The 18,221-nt window shown below is 50.8% G+C and overlaps 1 protein-coding gene across 2 annotated transcripts in view; it reads right to left on the reverse strand.

The window, feature by feature from the left end:
• Positions 1–1,543: 1,543 nt before the first annotated feature.
• PSMD9 (proteasome 26S subunit, non-ATPase 9) overlaps positions 1,544–18,221 on the reverse strand; it is a 55,994-nt gene continuing 39,316 nt past the window's right edge. For both annotated transcript variants that reach the window (XM_075341827.1, XM_075341828.1), the window contains exon 6: positions 1,544–2,396. In XM_075341827.1, coding sequence (XP_075197942.1) covers positions 2,312–2,396 — 85 coding nt within the window. In that variant the 3' untranslated portion in view covers positions 1,544–2,311. The remainder of the gene's footprint in view (positions 2,397–18,221) is intronic.

Here is an 18,221-nt window from a genome sequence, read left to right on the forward strand (position 1 = left end):
GAACGACTGACCGCCGGGCGGGAGGAACGCAGCATGTAACGTTTTTTGAGCAGCGAGATCCGTCGGATTTCGCTGCGCATGCTCTCTGGCTCCCTGCACACGTCACCAGCTTTGGTTGGTTACCCGATATTTACCCTGGTTACGGTGCAAGGAGCCAGCGCTAAGCGGTGTAGGCCCGTAACCAAGGTAAATATCGGGTAACCAAGGTAAACATCGGGTGCTTTGCTGTTACCCGATATTTAGGCTGGTTACGTGTGCAGGGAGGCCGACACTTCCCCGCTCGGCCCCGCCCCCTCCCGCACTCCGCACATGTATGTACACACACACACACCTGTCCCCAGCCATGCAGACAAGCACTGCCACTGACACCCTCGTCTGGCCCCGCCCCCTGCTCGGCTCCGCCCCCTCCCGCACTTTGCATGTGCACACACACACATACATACATACATACATGCACATACACACACTCACTCACACATACACTCACCTGTCCCCAGCCATGCAGACCGCAGCACTTCTACTGACATCCTCAGCGCATGGCCCCGCCCCCCGCTCGGCTCCGCCCCCTCCCGCACTTTGCATGTGCACACACATACATACATACATACATGCACATACACACACTCACTCACAGATACACTCACCTGTCCCCAGCCATGCAGACCGCAGCACTTCCACTGACATCCTCAGCGCCTGGCCCCGCCCCCCGCTCGGCTCTGCCCCCGAACTCCGCCCCCCGCACACAACGGAATCCGACAAAGAATTCTGTTCTTTGTCATCCGTTGTACAGCGTTGAACAGCGCATCAGTCACATGCGTCAAGCGACGCATGTGACTGATACAAATCAACGGAAATGTGAACTTAGCCTTTGAAGAAAAAAAAACAAAACATTCATATACTTATGTTTTTTATATCTCCACGGCAGAAACACTAAAAATGCATATACGTTTTTGTTTGTTTTTTTTTTTTTTTAACTGACGATTCTTCTTATCTAATGCAATTCTATGAGAAAAATCTGCACGTCAAATGCGGGAGAAATTGACATGTCCTGGATTTGAAACACGCACCGCAGGTCAGTTTACGCTGAGTGAAGCAGAGCCACAGCGGGCAGGAGATTTCTATACATCCCATCCACTTTGCTGGGACTGTAAGATGCTGCATTTTTGACACTTCAGAAATATGTAGCATTGAAAACTCATTAAAAACCCATCGTGGGCACTCAGCTTTAGGCACCTATTAAATGGAAGCCAAAAGTATGCTCTGGCCGGTATACTCCTACATACTGGTGACAATAGTTCTGGGTCAGTTAAGCATAATGATAGCAGCTAACTACGATGAATGATAATCCTGGCAATTCAAATGATGGGCAACTACTGAGCAGATGTGTGTTGGTTCACCTTTTATATTACTATTAGCTCATATTGTGGATAGCACCAGCACTTCCAACCCTCAGGACTGGTCGCAGCCCTGAAGAAGGGAGTGTTGGGCACCTCAAGCATGACTGCATATATTCCATTCAGACAAAGCAAGTTAATTTCAACTCTTTCAGTCTGATATATTTTATTCATATTTTTCATCCCCCAAGAAGTCTTTCACATCAGCCGACATATTAAAATATAAAAAAAAATGCAAACTGTATGAATCATACTATTTTAGGCTTAATTGACACATCAGTATTTTTGCCCCAGTGTTTGTATGCCAAATCCAGGAGTGAAACTCACAGAGAAAAACTAGAATTGAAAGACTGACTCCTGTTCTTGGATTTGGAGACAATCTTGGTTTTGGCACACAAATAGTGATGTAATACTGATCAAAGATACTGATGTGTGAATGAGGCTTTACTCAGATTATCAAAACTTCAAGCCCAAATCTGGAGTTAAACAGTCAGTTTACCAGGTAGCATCAAGTTATAGAGCAAGATTTGCTGGACATCTACGCCCAGAATGAGGAGAAATTTAAATTACTAAAAAGCGACAATTTCTACAGAATCAGCTCTCACAAACACACATTAGTGTGCGCGTGCGTGCGTGCGTGCGTGTGTGTGGTTTCTGAGAACAGAATCAGTAGAACTTAGCAATTGGTCATTTAAATTCCACCTCATTCTGGTCTTACGTGTCCAATGGGCAGGGATACCCACTGACTGACAGCTTTCCCTGTACATGCAAAGATTTCCGTCAATCACTGGTTAAGCCTATGCCATGAATGAAATAAGTAATTACTGATCCTTTCCCACAAAGTATTGTTTTTGACGTGATGATGGCAAACTCAGACTGCATCTTCAACATGAGAAGTAGGGCAAATGTTTCTGAAATCAGTCCATGTTCCAACACGTAAACCAGGAGTAGCACAACTTTAACCAAGTAAAAGCTTCATCTTTTATTGGAATGATGTTACACCTGAAATGTAGAAAAACAAACATTATATAAGATGCGATTTTATGTGCAAGGGAGTAGACTGACACATTGACAGGGTTTTAATTGAAGAACAAAAATACGGTTGAGCGAATTAAAGGCGCATTCCCATCTCCAAGAACCTATCCCAATATATAGTAAGTGTAAGGCCGGCTTCACACTTGCGATTAACTCGCACGAGTGCAATGCGAGAATTTCTCGCATTGCACTCGGACCCATGTTCATCAATGAGGCAGCTCCCATCTGCTATTTTTTTCTCAGTCCAAATCGGACTGAGGGAAAAAGAAGGGAATTTTGTTTACTTACCGTAAATTCCTTTTCTTCTAGCTCCTATTGGGAGACCCAGACAATTGGGTGTATAGCTTCTGCCTCCGGAGGCCACACAAAGTATTACACTTTAAAAAGTGTAACCCCTCCCCTCTCCCTATACACCCTCCCGTGCATCACGGGCTCCTCAGTTTTGGTGCAAAAGCAGGAAGGAGGAAACTTATAAATTGGTCTAAGGTAAATTCAATCCGAAGGATGTTCGGAGAACTGAAAACCATGAACCAAAAGAACAATTCAACATGAACAACATGTGTACACAAAAGAACAACCAGCCCGAAGGGCACAGGGGCGGGTGCTGGGTCTCCCAATAGGAGCTAGAAGAAAAGGAATTTACGGTAAGTAAACAAAATTCCCTTCTTCTTTGTCGCTCCATTGGGAGACCCAGACAATTGGGACGTCCAAAAGCAGTCCCTGGGTGGGTAAAAGAATACCTCGATAAAAAGAGCCGAAAACGGCCCCCTCTTACAGGTGGGCAACCGCCGCCTGAAGGACTCGCCTACCTAGACTGGCGTCTGCCGAAGCATAGGTATGCACCTGATAGTGTTTTGTGAAAGTGTGCAGACTAGACCAGGTAGCTGCCTGACACACATGCTGAGCCGTAGCCCGGTGCCGCAATGCCCAGGACGCACCCACGGCTCTGGTAGAATGGGCTTTCAGCCCTGAAAGAAGCGGAAGCCCAGAAGAACGGTAGGCTTCAAGAATCGGTTCCTTGATCCACCGAGCCAAGGTTAACTTGGAAGCCTGCGAACCCCTACGCTGGCCAGCGACAAGGACAAAGAGCGCATCTGAACGGCGCAGGGGCGCCGTGCGAGACACGTAGAACCGGAGTGCCCTCACTAGATCTAATGAGTGCAAATCCTTTTCATATTTGTGAATTGGATTAGGGCAAAATGAAGGTAAGGAGATATCCTGATTGAGATGAAAAGGGGATACCACCTTAGGGAGAAATTCCGGGACAGGACGCAGAAGCACCTTATCCTGGTGAAAAACCAGCAAGGGGGCTTTGCATGACAGCGCTGCAAGCTCCGACACTCTTCGGAGTGATGTAACTGCCACTAGAAATGCCACCTTCTGGGAAAGACGTGATAAAGAGACATCCCGCAGCGGCTCGAAAGGTGGTTTCTGAAGAGCCGTTAGCACCCTGTTAAGATCCCAGGGCTCTAGCGGACGCTTGTAAGGTGGGACTATGTGGCAAACTCCCTGCAGGAACATGCGGACCTGCGGAAGCCTGGCCAGGCGCTTTTGAAAAAATACGGAGAGCGCCGAAACTTGTCCCTTGAGAGAGCCGAGTGACAACCCCTTGTCCATTCCGGATTGAAGGAATGAAAGAAAAGTGGGTAAGGCAAACAGCCAGGGAGTAAAACCATTATCAGAGCACCAGGATAAGAAGATCCGCCAAGATCTGTAATAGATCTTGGCGGACGTTGGTTTCCTGGCCTGCCTCATAGTGGCAATGACATCCTGAGATAATCCTGAAGACGCTAGGAGCCAGGACTCAATGGGCACACAGTCAGGTTGAGGGCCACAGAATTCAGATGGAAAAACGGCTCTTGTGACAGCAAGTCTGGGCGGCCTGGAAGCGCCCACGGTTGACCCACCGTGAGATGCCACAGATCCGGGTACCACGATCGCTTCGGCCAATCTGGAGCGACGAGAATGGCGCGACGACAGTCGGACCTGATCTTGCGTAACACTCTGGGCAGCATCGCCAGAGGAGGAAATACATAAGGCAGTCGAAACTGCGACCAATCCTGAACTAATGCGTCCGCCGCCAGAGCTCTGTGATCTTGGGACCGGGCCATGAATGCCGGGACTTTGTTGTTGTGTCGTGACGCCATGAGATCGACATCCGGCGTTCCCCAGCGGCGACAGATCTCTCGAAACACGTCTGGGTGAAGAGACCATTCCCCCGCATCCATGCCCTGACGACTGAGAAAATCTGCTTCCCAGTTTTCTACGCCCGGGATGTAAACTGCGGAGATCGTGGAGGCTGTGGCTTCCACCCACTGCAGAATCCGCCTGACTTCCTGGAAGGCCTGACGACTTCGCGTGCCGCCCTGGTGGTTGATGTATGTGACGGCAGTGGCGTTGTCCGACTGTATACGGATCTGTCTGCCCTCCAGCCACCGATGGAAAGCCAATAGGGCTAGATACACTGCCCTTATCTCCAGAACATTGATCTGAAGGGAGGACTCTACCGGAGTCCAGGTTCCCTGAGCCCTGTGGTGGAGGAAAACCGCTCCCCATCCTGACAGGCTCGCGTCCGTGGTGACCACAGCCCAGGTTGGGGGTAGGAAGGATTTTCCTTGCGATAGAGAATTGGGAAGGAGCCACCACTGAAGGGACGTCTTGGTTGCAAGGGACAGAGACGTTCCTGTCGAGGGAAGTCGACCTCCTGTCCCATTTGCGGTGAATCCAATGGGACATTGGAGTGGCCGCAGATGGAATTGCGCGAACGGCACTGCCTCCATCGCTGCCACCATCTTCCCCAGGAAGTGCATGAGGCGCCTCAAGGGGTGTGACTGACCCCGAAGAAGAGATTGCACCCCTGCCTGCAGAGAAAGCTGTTTGTCCAGCGGTAGCTTGACTACCGCTGACTGTGTATGAAACTCCATCCCGAGGTAAGTCAGTGATTGGGTCGGTGTCAACTTGGATTTTGGGAAGTTGATTATCCACCCGAACTGCTGGAGAGTCGCCAGAGCGACGGTAAGGCTGTGTTGACACGCCACCCGAGAAGGTGCCCTGACTAGGAGATCGTCTAAGTAGGGAATTACCGAGTGGCCCTGGGAGTGTAGGACCGCCACAACGGATGCCATGACTTTGGTGAACACCCGTGGGGCTGTCGCCAGGTCGAAAGGCAATGCCACGAACTGAAGGTGTTCTTCCCCGATGGCGAAACGCAAGAAGCGTTGATGGTCGGGTGCGATCGGCACGTGGAGATAAGCATCCTTGATGTCGATCGATGCTAGGAAGTCTCCTTGTGACATCGAGGCGATGACCGAGTGGAGAGATTCCATCCGAAACCGTCTGGTGCTCACATGTCTGTTGAGTAGTTTGAGGTCCAGAACGGGACGGAATGATCCGTCCTTCTTTGGCACCACGAACAAGTTGGAGTAAAAGCCGCGACCATGTTCCTGAGGGGGAACAGGGATCACAACTCCTTCTGTCTTCAGAGCGTCCACTGCCTGAAAAAGTGCGTCGGCCTGAGCGGGGGGCGGAGAGGTTCTGAAGAAACGAGTCGGAGGACGAGAGCTGAACTCTATCCTGTAACCATGAGACAGAATGTCTCTCACCCATCGGTCTTGAACATGTGGCCACCAGGCGTCGCAAATGCGGGAGAGCCTGCCACCGACCGAGGATGCGGTTCGGGGATGCCGAGAGTCATGAGGAGGCCGCCTTGGAGGCAGTGCCTCCGGCGCCCTTTTGGGGGCGTGACTTAGACCGCCACGCATAGGAGTTCCTCTGGCTTTTCTCCGGCCTGCTGGACGAAGCGGATTGGGACTTGGCGGAGGGACGAAAGGACCGAAACCTCGATTGAATTTTCCGTTGCTGAGGTCTCTTAGGTTTGGATTGGGGTAAGGAGGAGTCCTTTCCCTTGGATTCCTTAATAATCTCATCCAATCGGTCGCCAGGAAACGGCAAACCGGTTAAGAACCTCTTGGAGGCCGAGTCTGCCTTCCATTCGCGCAGCCACATGGCCCTGCGGACTGCCACAGAGTTAGCGGATGCCACAGCTGTACGGCTAGCCGAGTCTAGGACTGCGATCATGGCGTAGGAAGAAAAAGCTGACGCTTGAGAAGTCAGAGACGCAACCTGCTGAGCAGAATTACGTGATACTGCATTAATCTCAGCCAGACAAGCTGAGATAGCTTGGAGTGCCCACACGGCTGCAAAGGCCGGGGCAAAAGACGCGCCCGTGGCTTCATAGATGGATTTCACCAGGAGCTCCATCTGCCTGTCAGTGGCATCTTTTAGCGATGAACCATCTGCAACTGATACCACAGATCTAGCCGCCAATCTAGAGACTGGAGGATCCACCTTGGGACACTGAGCCCAACGATTAACTACGTCAGAGGGGAAGGGGTAACGTGTGTCAGTAAGGCGCTTAGTAAAGCGCTTGTCCGGAACCGCTCTGGGCTTCTGGACAGCATCTCTGAAGTTAGAGTGATCGAAAAATGCACTCCGTGTACGTTTGGGGAACCGAAACTGGTGTTTCTCCTGCTGAGAAGCCAACTCCTCTACAGGTGGAGGCGGGGGAGACAGATCTAACACCTGGTTGATGGACGAGATAAGATCATTTACTAAGGCGTCCCCTTCAGGTGTATCAAGATTGAGGGCAACGTCAGGTTCAGAGCCCTGAGCTGCGACGTCCGCCTCGTTCTCCAGAGAGTCCTCAAGCTGGGAACCCGAGCAGCGTGAAGAAGTCGGGGAAGATTCCCAGCGAGCCCGCTTAGCCGGACTGGGACTGTGGTCCGGGCAGGAGTTCACCTCGTGGGACCTAGGGCCCAACCTGGGAGCGCGCTGCGGGGCGGACCGAGAGGGGCCTGGAGGCGACGATCCAACAGGGACCGGGGCCTGTGTAAGGACCGGTCTGGACTGCAAAGCTTCTAGCAGCTTGGCAGACCATTTGTCCATAGACTGAGCCATGGATTGTGAAAGTGACTCAGAGAGTTTCTCAGCAAAAGCAGCAAACTCTGTCCCTGCCGCCTGGACAGGGGGAGCAGGGGGGTCTACCTGAGCGGAGGGGCCCACTAGTGACCGAGGCTCCGGCTGAGCAAGCAAAACAGGGGTCGAGCATTGCTCACAGTGAGGGTAGGTGGAACCCGCAGGTAACATAGCCCCACAAGAGGTACAGGTCGCAAAAAAACCCTGTGCCTTAGCACCTTTGCTCCTTGTGGACGACATGCTGTTGTCTCCTAGGAGAGTGATCACTGAGGGTATATGGGCAAAAACAGGGTATACAGCCCGACCGAACAGAAATATGTATATAAATACCTATCTATTCCGGCACCCTAGGGGGGACCAGCACCGGGTGACCGGTGTGGCTTACCGACCGCTAAAAAGCGGAGTGTGTGTCCTCCAGATTCCCTGCCTTAGGTCTCCCAGAGCTGCAGAGCTCTTCCCTGATAATCCTCCACCGGCAGAATGCCAAAAAACATGGCTGCCGGAGCTCTCAGGGGAGGAGTGGAGCCGTGGGCGGTGCTAGAAAAAGTGCGGGAATCTGGGGTCCCCACAGTGATCAGTGAGGGGGGAGGAAACATGCAGGATGCTCCAGCCCTCACATCCGACGTCAGGTCGGCAGTTCCGCCCTTACCCCTGACAGGCAGGCCCGGGGGCGGGATTTTTGCTACTAGGCCGCGATGAAGCCGGGGACTAAATTTAAGACCGCGGCCGACAAGCAGGCGCGGTCGGCGTGGAAGTCCGCCGGTCTTCACAAATCAGCAGCTGCTGCAGCGTCCGGGAAGAAGGCGCTCCATGCACAGTCCCCATGGGGACACAGAGTACCTTATAGATGCAGGGCCCGGTCCCTGAGGATAAATAGACTCCTGTCCGGCAGATTCCCACAGGGGCTGCGGAGGGAGCCCGGTCCCAGTGAATGGATGACCGGTCAGGATCCCACTTCTCCCAGAGCCACTAAGGGATGGTGAAGGAAAACGGCATGAGGCTCCGGCCTTTGTACCCGCAATGGGTACCTCAACCTTAACAGCACCGCCGACATAGTGGGGTGAGAAGGGAACATGCCGGGGGCCCCGTGGGGGTCCTCTTTTCTTCCAACCGATATAACTAATCTGAGAATACATGAGTGGATGTGTGCCTCCTTCCACACAAAGCATAAAACTGAGGAGCCCGTGATGCACGAGAGGGTGTATAGGCAGAGGGGAGGGGTTACACTTTTTAAAGTGTAATACTTTGTGTGGCCTCCGGAGGCAGAAGCTATACACCCAATTGTCTGGGTCTCCCAATGGAGCGACAAAGAAATAAATAAAATCGCAGTAAGCTGCGTTTTGGTGAGTTTCTTGCGCTAGTCTCTTCAATGCAAGTCTATGGGTGCATACGGACCATCCTAGTGACATGCGTTTTTCACAATAGATTTCTAGCAAGTAGCAGAGAATAATGTAAATGCTCCTGTACATAACAGTACATGAGTAGCATCTGCTGAGGGTAAAAACTGATTGCACACTGACAGCATACTGATGAAATGTGAACAGAAATCATCCGACTTTCTGGCATGAGAATAGGACCGATTTTACACTCACAAGTGTGATTCCAGCCTAATAGAGTAGGAGATGTACGGAAAAAAAAACCTGTTATTGAGAGAATTATAAAAATTGGATACAAAATACCCTAAGGGAATGAACTATAGGAATGACACATTGTATCTCTATTGATTCATTTGAAGAAATTCATGGAGTCACTTGTGATTATGTAAATGATCTTCATATGTGTAATTATTGCTAACAGATGTCTATATGATCATTGGTTGTTGAATTAGTGCTTTTAAACCTTGGGTTATAGTGATTTTGGATCTCAGTGACTAAGGGCATGCTTGACTGAAACATGTTGAGACTATAATTCAACCATCATGATGTTTTAAAAATTTGCTGAATAAAAGATGAAGATTTTAATTATGGGACTCGCCACTTTATCCTTTTTCATGAGAAGCTTTGGAGTCTAAGCTGTGGCTGGAGACCCACATAAACAAAGCGGACTACATCATTCAAATAAGACACGGTGAGGCTTGGTTATATATATAATTTTTGCTAAGTGTAATAATAATCACATATACCTCCACTTAGAGATGTAGTATAGTTCTCCTGATATAGCCATGTCTCTTGTTTCGTGTGCAGGGCATTTTAGCTTCAGTATCTATGGTTATGTCCACTCATAGGGCTCTTTACCACCTGCGATTTGCATGTGCAAGTGCAATCCGATATTAACCCCTTCACGACCATGGACGGATATATCCGTCATGGAGCGTGTCCCGTTAAGCCCCGCCCCCTGCCGCGGGCAGGTGGCGGTCGGCACACATATCAGCTGTTTTCAACAGCTGACATGTGTGCCTCCATGTTGTGAGTGGAATCGCTTCCACTCGCAACATTTAACCCCTTAAATCTCGCTGCCAAAGTCTGGCAGCGAGATCTATATGCGTGCGGCCATGATTTTTACTTACCACCGGCCCCACCGGAAGTCACGTGCGTGATCACGTAACTTTCGGTGGTTGCGATCGTAGCAGTGTCATGTGATAACGCCTGCAGCTATGAAGTTTCACTTTAGTTTTCCCTCGGCCGGGAGCAGAGAGAGAAACAGGAAGTGACTGAATCTGCTGTTTACAGCTGTATAGCTGTGATCAGCAGATAGATAAGAGCAATCGGATTGCTGATCGCTATAGCCCCCTAGGGGGAATAGCAATTTAAAAAAAAGTTTTAAAAAATAAAATGAAAACAAAAACTTAAAAGTTCAAATCACCCCCCTTTCCCCCCATTGAAAATTAAAGGGTTAAAAAAATAAATAAATATACACATTTGGTATCGCTGCGTTCAGAAATGCCTGATCAAAGAAGGGAATTTTGTTTACTTACCGTAAATTCCTTTTCTTCTAGCTCCTATTGGGAGACCCAGACAATTGGGTGTATAGCTTCTGCCTCCGGAGGCCACACAAAGTATTACACTTTAAAAAGTGTAACCCCTCCCCTCTGCCTATACACCCTCCCATGCATCACGGGCTCCTCAGTTTGGTGCAAAAGCAGGAAGGAGGAAACTTATAAATTGGTCTAAGGTAAATTCAATCCGAAGGATGTTCGGAGAACTGAACCATGAACCAAAAGAACAATTCAACATGAACAACATGTGTACACAAAAGAACAAACAGCCCGAAGGGAACAGGGGCGGGTGCTGGGTCTCCCAATAGGAGCTAGAAGAAAAGGAATTTACGGTAAGTAAACAAAATTCCCTTCTTCTTTGTCGCTCCATTGGGAGACCCAGACAATTGGGACGTCCAAAAGCAGTCCCTGGGTGGGTAAAAGAATACCTCGATAAAAAGAGCCGAAAACGGCCCCCTCTTACAGGTGGGCAACCGCCGCCTGAAGGACTCGCCTACCTAGGCTGGCATCTGCCGAAGCATAGGTATGCACCTGATAGTGTTTTGTGAAAGTGTGCAGACTAGACCAGGTAGCCGCCTGACACACATGCTGAGCCGTAGCCTGGTGCCGCAATGCCCAGGACGCACCCACGGCTCTGGTAGAATGGGCTTTCAGCCCTGAAGGAACCGGAAGCCCAGAAGAAGAACGGTAGGCTTCAAGAATCGGTTCCTTGATCCACCGAGCCAAGGTTGACTTGGACGCCTGCGACCCTTTACGCTGGCCAGCGACAAGGACAAAGAGCGCATCTGAACGGCGCAGGGGCGCCGTGTGAGACACGTAGAGCCGGAGTGCTCTCACTAGATCTAACAAGTGCAAATCCTTTTCACATTGGTGAACTGGATGAGGGCAAAATGAAGGTAAGGAGATATCCTGATTGAGATGAAAAGGGGATACCACCTTAGGGAGGAATTCCGGGACCGGACGCAGAACCACCTTATCCTGGTGAAAAACCAGGAAGGGGGCTTTGCATGACAACGCTGCTAGCTCCGACACTCTACGGAGCGATGTAACCGCCACTAGAAAAGCCACCTTCTGCGAAAGACGCGATAGAGAGACATCCCGCAGCGGCTCGAAAGGTGGTTTCTGAAGAGCCCTTAGCACTCTGTTAAGATCCCAAGGTTCCAGCGGCCGCTTGTAAGGTGGGACTATGTGGCAAACTCCCTGCAGGAACGTGCGGACCTGCGGAAGTCTGGCTAGACGCTTTTGAAAAAACACGGAAAGCGCCGAAACTTGTCCCTTGAGAGAGCCGAGAGACAAACCCTTGTCCATTCCGGATTGAAGGAAGGAAAGAAAGGTGGGTAAGGCAAATGGCCAGGGGGTAAAACCCTTATCAGAGCACCAGGATAAGAAGATCCTCCAAGCCCTGTGATAGATCTTGGCGGACGTTGGTTTCCTGGCCTGTCTCATAGTGGCAATGACATCTTGAGATAACCCTGAGGACGCTAGGATCCAGGACTCAATGGCCACACAGTCAGGTTGAGGGCCGCAGAATTCAGATGGAAAAATGGCCCTTGAGACAGCAAGTCTGGTCGGTCTGGGAGTGCCCACGGTTGACCCACCGTGAGTTGCCACAGATCCGGGTACCACGACCTCCTCGGCCAGTCTGGAGCGACGAGGATGGCGCGGCGGCAGTCGGACCTGATCTTGCGTAACACTCTGGGCAGCATTGCCAGAGGAGGAAACACATAAGGTAGTCGAAACTGCGACCAATCCTGAACTAATGCGTCCGCCGCCAGAGCTCTGTGATCTTGAGACCGTGCCATGAATGCCGGGACTTTGTTGTTGTGCCGCGACGCCATGAGATGGACGTCCGGCGTTCCCCAGCGGCAACAGATCTCTTGAAACACGTCCGGGTGAAGAGACCATTCCCCTGCGTCCATGCCCTGGCGACTGAGGAAGTCTGCTTCCCAGTTTTCTACGCCCGGGATGTAAACTGCGGAGATGGTGGATGCTGTGGCCTCCGCCCACAGCAGAATTCGCCGAACTTCCTGGAAGGCTTGACGGCTGCGCGTGCCGCCCTGATGGTTGATGTACGCGACCGCCGTGGCGTTGTCCGACTGTATGCGGATCTGCCTGCCCTCCAGCCAGCGATGAAACGCCTTCAGGGCCAGATACACTGCCCTTATTTCCAGAACATTGATCTGAAGGGAGGACTCTGTCGGAGTCCAGGTCCCCTGAGCCCTGTGGTGGAGAAAAACCGCTCCCCACCCTGACAGACTCGCATCCGTCGTGACCACAGCCCAGGATGGGGGCAGGAAGGATTTTCCCTTCGACAGAGAAGTGGGAAGGAGCCACCACTGAAGAGAGGTTTTGGCTGCCAGGGAAAGAGAGACGTTCCTGTCCAGGGACGTCGACCTCCTGTCCCATTTGCGGAGAATGTCCCATTGGAGTGGACGCAGATGAAACTGCGCAAAGGGGACTGCCTCCATTGCTGCCACCATCTTCCCCAGGAAGTGCATGAGGCGCCTCAAGGGGTGTGACTGGGCCCGAAGAAGAGAGTGTACGCCTGTCTGCAGCGAACGCTGTTTGTCCAGCGGTAGCTTGACTATCGCTGAGAGAGTATGAAACTCCATCCCGAGGTAAGTCAGTGACTGGGTCGGTGTCAGCTTTGACTTTGGGAAATTGATGATCCACCCGAATCTCTGGAGAGTCTCCAGAGCCACGGTCAGGCTGTGTTGACATGCCACCCGGGAGGGTGCTTTGACTAGGAGATCGTCCAAGTAAGGGATCACCGAGTGGCCTTGAGAGTGTAGGACCGCCACAACGGATGCCATGACCTTGGTGAAGACCCGTGGGGCTGTCGCCAGGCCGAACGGCAGTGCCACAAACTGAAGGTGTTCGTCCCCGATGGCGAAACGCAGGAAGCGTTGATGCTCTGGTGCGATCGGCACATGGAGATACGCATCCCTGATGTCGATTGATGCTAGGAAGTCTCCTTGGGACATCGAAGCGATGACCGAGCGGAGAGATTCCATGCGAAACCGTCTGGTTCTCACATGTCTGTTGAGCAGTTTGAGGTCCAGAACGGGACGGAATGATCCGTCCTTTTTTGGCACCACGAACAAGTTGGAGTAAAACCCGCGACCACGTTCCTGAAGGGGAACGGGGATCACAACTCCTTCTGTCTTCAGAGTGTTCACCGCCTGAACAAGTGCCTCGGCTCGCTCGGGGGGCGGAGATGTTCTGAAGAAACGAGTCGGGGGACGAGAGCTTAACTCTATCCTGTAACCGTGAGACAGAATGTCTCTCACCCATCGGTCTTGGACATTTGGCCACCAGGCGTCGTCGCAAAAGCGGGAGAGCCTGCCACCGACCGAGGATGCGGTTTGGGGGGGCCGAAAGTCATGAGGAGGCCGCCTTGGAGACGGTGCCTCCGGCGGCCTTTGGCGGACGTGACTTAGACCGCCATGAATAAGAGTTCCTCTGGCCCTTCTGTGGCCTGTTGGACGAAGAAGGTTGGGACCTGGCTGAGGGCCGAAAGGACCGAAACCTCGATTGAATTTTCCGTTGCTGAGGTCTGTTTGGCTTGGACTGGGGTAAGGACGAGTCCTTTCCCTTGGATTGCTTAATAATTTCATCCAATCGCTCACCGAACAATCGGTCGCCGGAAAATGGCAAACCGGTTAAGAACCTCTTGGAAGCAGAGTCTGCCTTCCATTCGCGTAGCCACATGGCCCTGCGGACTGCCACCGAATTGGCGGACGCTACCGCTGTACGGCTAGCAGAGTCCAGGACGGCATTCATGGCGTAGGATGAAAATACCGACGCCTGAGAAGTCAAGGACGCAACTTGCGGAGCAGAGGTACGTGTGACCGCATTAATCTCAGACAGACAAGCTGAGATAGCTTGGAGTGCCCACACGGCTGCGAAGGCCGGGGCAAAAGATGCACCTGTGGCTTCATAGATGGATTTCATCAGGAGCTCTATCTGCCTGTCAGTGGCATCCTTGAGCGATGAACCATCTGCCACTGAAACTACGGATCTAGCCGCCAATCTAGAGACTGGCGGATCCACTTTGGGACATTGAGCCCAACCCTTAACTACGTCAGAGGGGAAGGGGTAACGTGTGTCATTAAGGCGCTTATTAAAGCGCTTGTCCGGAAATGCTCTGTGCTTCTGGACAGCCTCTCTGAAGTTAGAGTGATCGAAAAACGCACTCCGTGTACGTTTGGGAAACCTAAACTGGTGCTTTTCCTGCTGCGAATCCGACTCCTCTATAAGTGGAGTTGGGGGAGAGAGATCTAGCACCTGGTTGATGGACGCTATAAGGTCATTTACTATGGCGTCCCCTTCAGGTGTATCAAGATTGAGAGCAACGTCAGGTTCAGAGCCCTGAGCTGCGACGTCCACTTCATCCTCCAGAGAGTCATCAAGCTGAGACCCCGAACAGCGTGATGAAGTCGGGGAAGATTCCCAGCGAGCCCGCTTAGCCGGTCTGGGACTGTGGTCCGTGCCGGAGTCCTCCCCGTGAGACATAGGGGCCACCCCAGGAGCACGCTGCGGCGCAGCCCGAGAGGGCCCTGGGGGCGATGATCCTACAGTGCCCGGGGCCTGTGTAAGGACCGGTCTGGACTGCAAGGCTTCTAGTATCTTAGCAGACCATCTGTCCATAGACTGAGCCATGGATTGTGAAAGCGACTCAGAGAGTTTCTCAGCCAAAACTGCAAACTCTGTCCCTGTCACCTGGATAGGGGCAGCCGGCGGTTCTACCTGAGCCGAGGGTCCCACCAGTGCCCGAGGCTCCGGCTGAGCAAGTGCAACAGGGGCCGAGCATTGCTCACAGGGAGGGTAGGTGGAACCTGCAGGTAACATAGCCGCACAAGAGGTACAGGTTGCAAAATAACCCTGTGTCTTGGCACCCTTGCTCCTTGTGAACGACATGCTGTTGTGTCCTAGGAGAGTGATCACTGAGGGTATATAGCCAGCAAAAACAATGCGGCCGAACAGAGAAAATGTATACAGATATATCTATAAATATATACACTTCGGCACCCCAGGGGGACCAGCACCGGTGACCGGTGTGGCTTACCGACCGCCCAAGCGGTTGTGTGACCACCAGATTCCCTGCCTTGGGCCTCCCAGAGCTGCAGAGCTCGTTTCTGAAATCCTCCACCGGCGGAATGATGTAAAAATGGCTGCCGGAAGAAAATAAACGTTATTTCCTTAAACAAAATTATTTTATGGCGGGGGAGGGCGTGGGGCACCTACTGGCCACAGTCATTAGAGCACAGGAAGGATCTTCTTATATAAAAATAGGTTAAAGACGGAATCAGGTGACTTTGTAACAGCAAGCGAGGATATAATAAGAGAAATAAAGAGGTATTATATGCGGCTATACACATCAGACTGTGACCTCACGGAGACTGAGATTGAGCAGTATTTGGATGCTCTCTCTCTTCCTACACTGAGTGATGTAAACAGGGAATTGCTGGACCGGGACATCTCATTGGAAGAACTGGAGGAAGCGCTTGGCCAGACACAAAATGAAAAAGCTCCGGGAACGGATGGCCTGCCTGGAGAGTTTTATAAAGCGTATGCACCCTTACTGCTACCCAAACTACTTAAGGTATTTGAAGAGGCTGAAAGGCAGTGGGTCCTCCCGCCCTCTATGAGGGAAGCCTTAATAGTCTTAATATTAAAACCCGGAAAAGATCCAGAGATCCCGGATTCGTATCGCCCAATCTCTCTCCTACAAACAGACATTAAATTGCTGGCCAAGGTGCTCGCCAATGGGATGTCCCGAGTCATCTCATCTATAGTGCAGAGTGATCAGACAGGCTTCATTCCATGCAGAGCCACATCTATGAATCTCAGGAAATTATATTTGGGAATTCAACATAGTTCTGAGGTACCGGGGGAAAGGGCAATTTTGTCTTTAGATGCCGCTAAGGCGTTCGATAGCCTTGAATGGGAATATATGTGGGCTGTACTTCGGAAAATGGGCTTTGGACATAGATTCATAAATTGGGTAAAACTGCTATATGACTCACCGGTGGCGAAGGTTAGGGTTAATGGCAGGGTCTCCGAGTCTTTTCCTCTTGGAAGAGATACTAGACAGGGGTGCCCGCTTTCACCCTTGCTATTCGCGACTGCAGTGGAGCCGTTGGCAGTGGCAATACGGAAATCCAGGGAGGTAGAGGGATTTCTGTGTGGAGCCGTGGAACAAAAGATATCATTATACGCAGACGATCTACTCTTATATTTAGACAGGGTACGTTCCTCGATTTTGCCGGCAATGAATATCATTCGGGAATTTGGACAGAGGTCTGGTCTACGAATCAACTGGTCCAAGTCTGCTTTAATGCCGTTGGACCCCCTTCCGGGGGACTTTTCGGACTTACAGATTCCAGTTCCTGTGGTCCGGGAGTTTAAATATCTGGGAGTAATTGTCAGCCCAATCCCGAAGGATTTCCAGGCCCTAAATCTGGAACCCCTGTTACAGCGATTCAGAGCAAAAAAGTGCATACCTGGTGCCGTTTGCCGCTATCAAATATCGGCAGATCCAATTTAATTAAAATGGTAATGTTGCCACAATTACTATACCTTATACATAATTCTCCAGTGTGGATATGTAGGGAATTTTTTGTAAAAATTAATACAATATTCCGGGAACTTATTTGGAAGAAAAAGCAAGCTAGGATTCGACTGGAAGTGCTACAGCGGGGAAAGGAGGAGGGAGGACTGGCGGTACCAAACCCATATATATACTATATAGCCTCCCAGATGCAACATCTGAGGGGTTGGGGCAAAGAAGGAGGGTATGATACCAGTGGTGATATAGTGAGAGAGGGATCAGTATGGAAGTACCCAGGTTGCCGGTTGGATGTGGGACAAAGACAGATAAATGGGGCACGATATCCCACACTGGCTATGATATTCCGGGTGTGGGACAGGGGTAAGTCTCTTTTGGGGATAAGCGGACCTACAGAGCTCTGGCCACTGTGGCAGAACCCCGACTTGCCAGAAATTAAAAAATTAGTAGGGTTCAGAGGATGGGAGGATAAAGGGATCCATTTAGTGTTACAAGTACTACAAAATAATACTCTTAAAAGCTTTGAACAACTGAGAACGGAGTTTCACCTTCCGCATGTCTTCTTTTATCAGTATTTGCAGCTGAGACACGCACTGGAAAGACAGGGGAGGACAAACCCGGTGACAGTGACACATAATCAAACATTACATAGGCTGCTTACATCTGAGTCCTCTAAGGGTCTTATTTCGGAACTATATAAAAAATTACTACCTGCCCATCTGGAAACACATCCATTGATTGTTAAAAGCAAATGGGAACGAGACGTCGGTCCCCTGACGGAAGGCCAGTGGTCTGATATATTGGAACAAGTTCCTAAACTGGCGGTATCGGAGTGCCAAAAGCTGTCTCAAATATATCTCATCCACAGGGTATATAAAACTCCCAGTCTACTATTTAAGATGGGACTCAGACCAAACACACAGTGTGTTAGGTGTGGACAGGATGATGCCCATTTGATGCATGTTATGTGGGAGTGTGGACACATTGGTGATTTCTGGAACCAAACCCTGGGACTTATAGATCAAATATATCATATCACAATACCACCGTCGCCCCGCCTGTGCCTGTTGAGTCTATGGGAAGGAGAAGTGGATCCGGATTCTCCAACAGCCCTGGGAATAGCCCGTATCTTGTACCAAGCAAGAAAGCTACTTGCATATCACTGGTTAGACCCTCTACCACCAACATTACCAGAGCTCAAAAACAAATTAAATAACGTCATAAGATTGGAAAGGGGAGTTTATTTAAAAAGAAAAACATTGAAAAAGTTTTACAACATTTGGCGGCCATGGATGGAGTTGCCGGGCCTACC

Source organism: Anomaloglossus baeobatrachus, chromosome 1, assembly GCF_048569485.1.
Source record: "Anomaloglossus baeobatrachus isolate aAnoBae1 chromosome 1, aAnoBae1.hap1, whole genome shotgun sequence".
NCBI classification, from domain to species: domain Eukaryota; kingdom Metazoa; phylum Chordata; class Amphibia; order Anura; family Aromobatidae; genus Anomaloglossus; species Anomaloglossus baeobatrachus.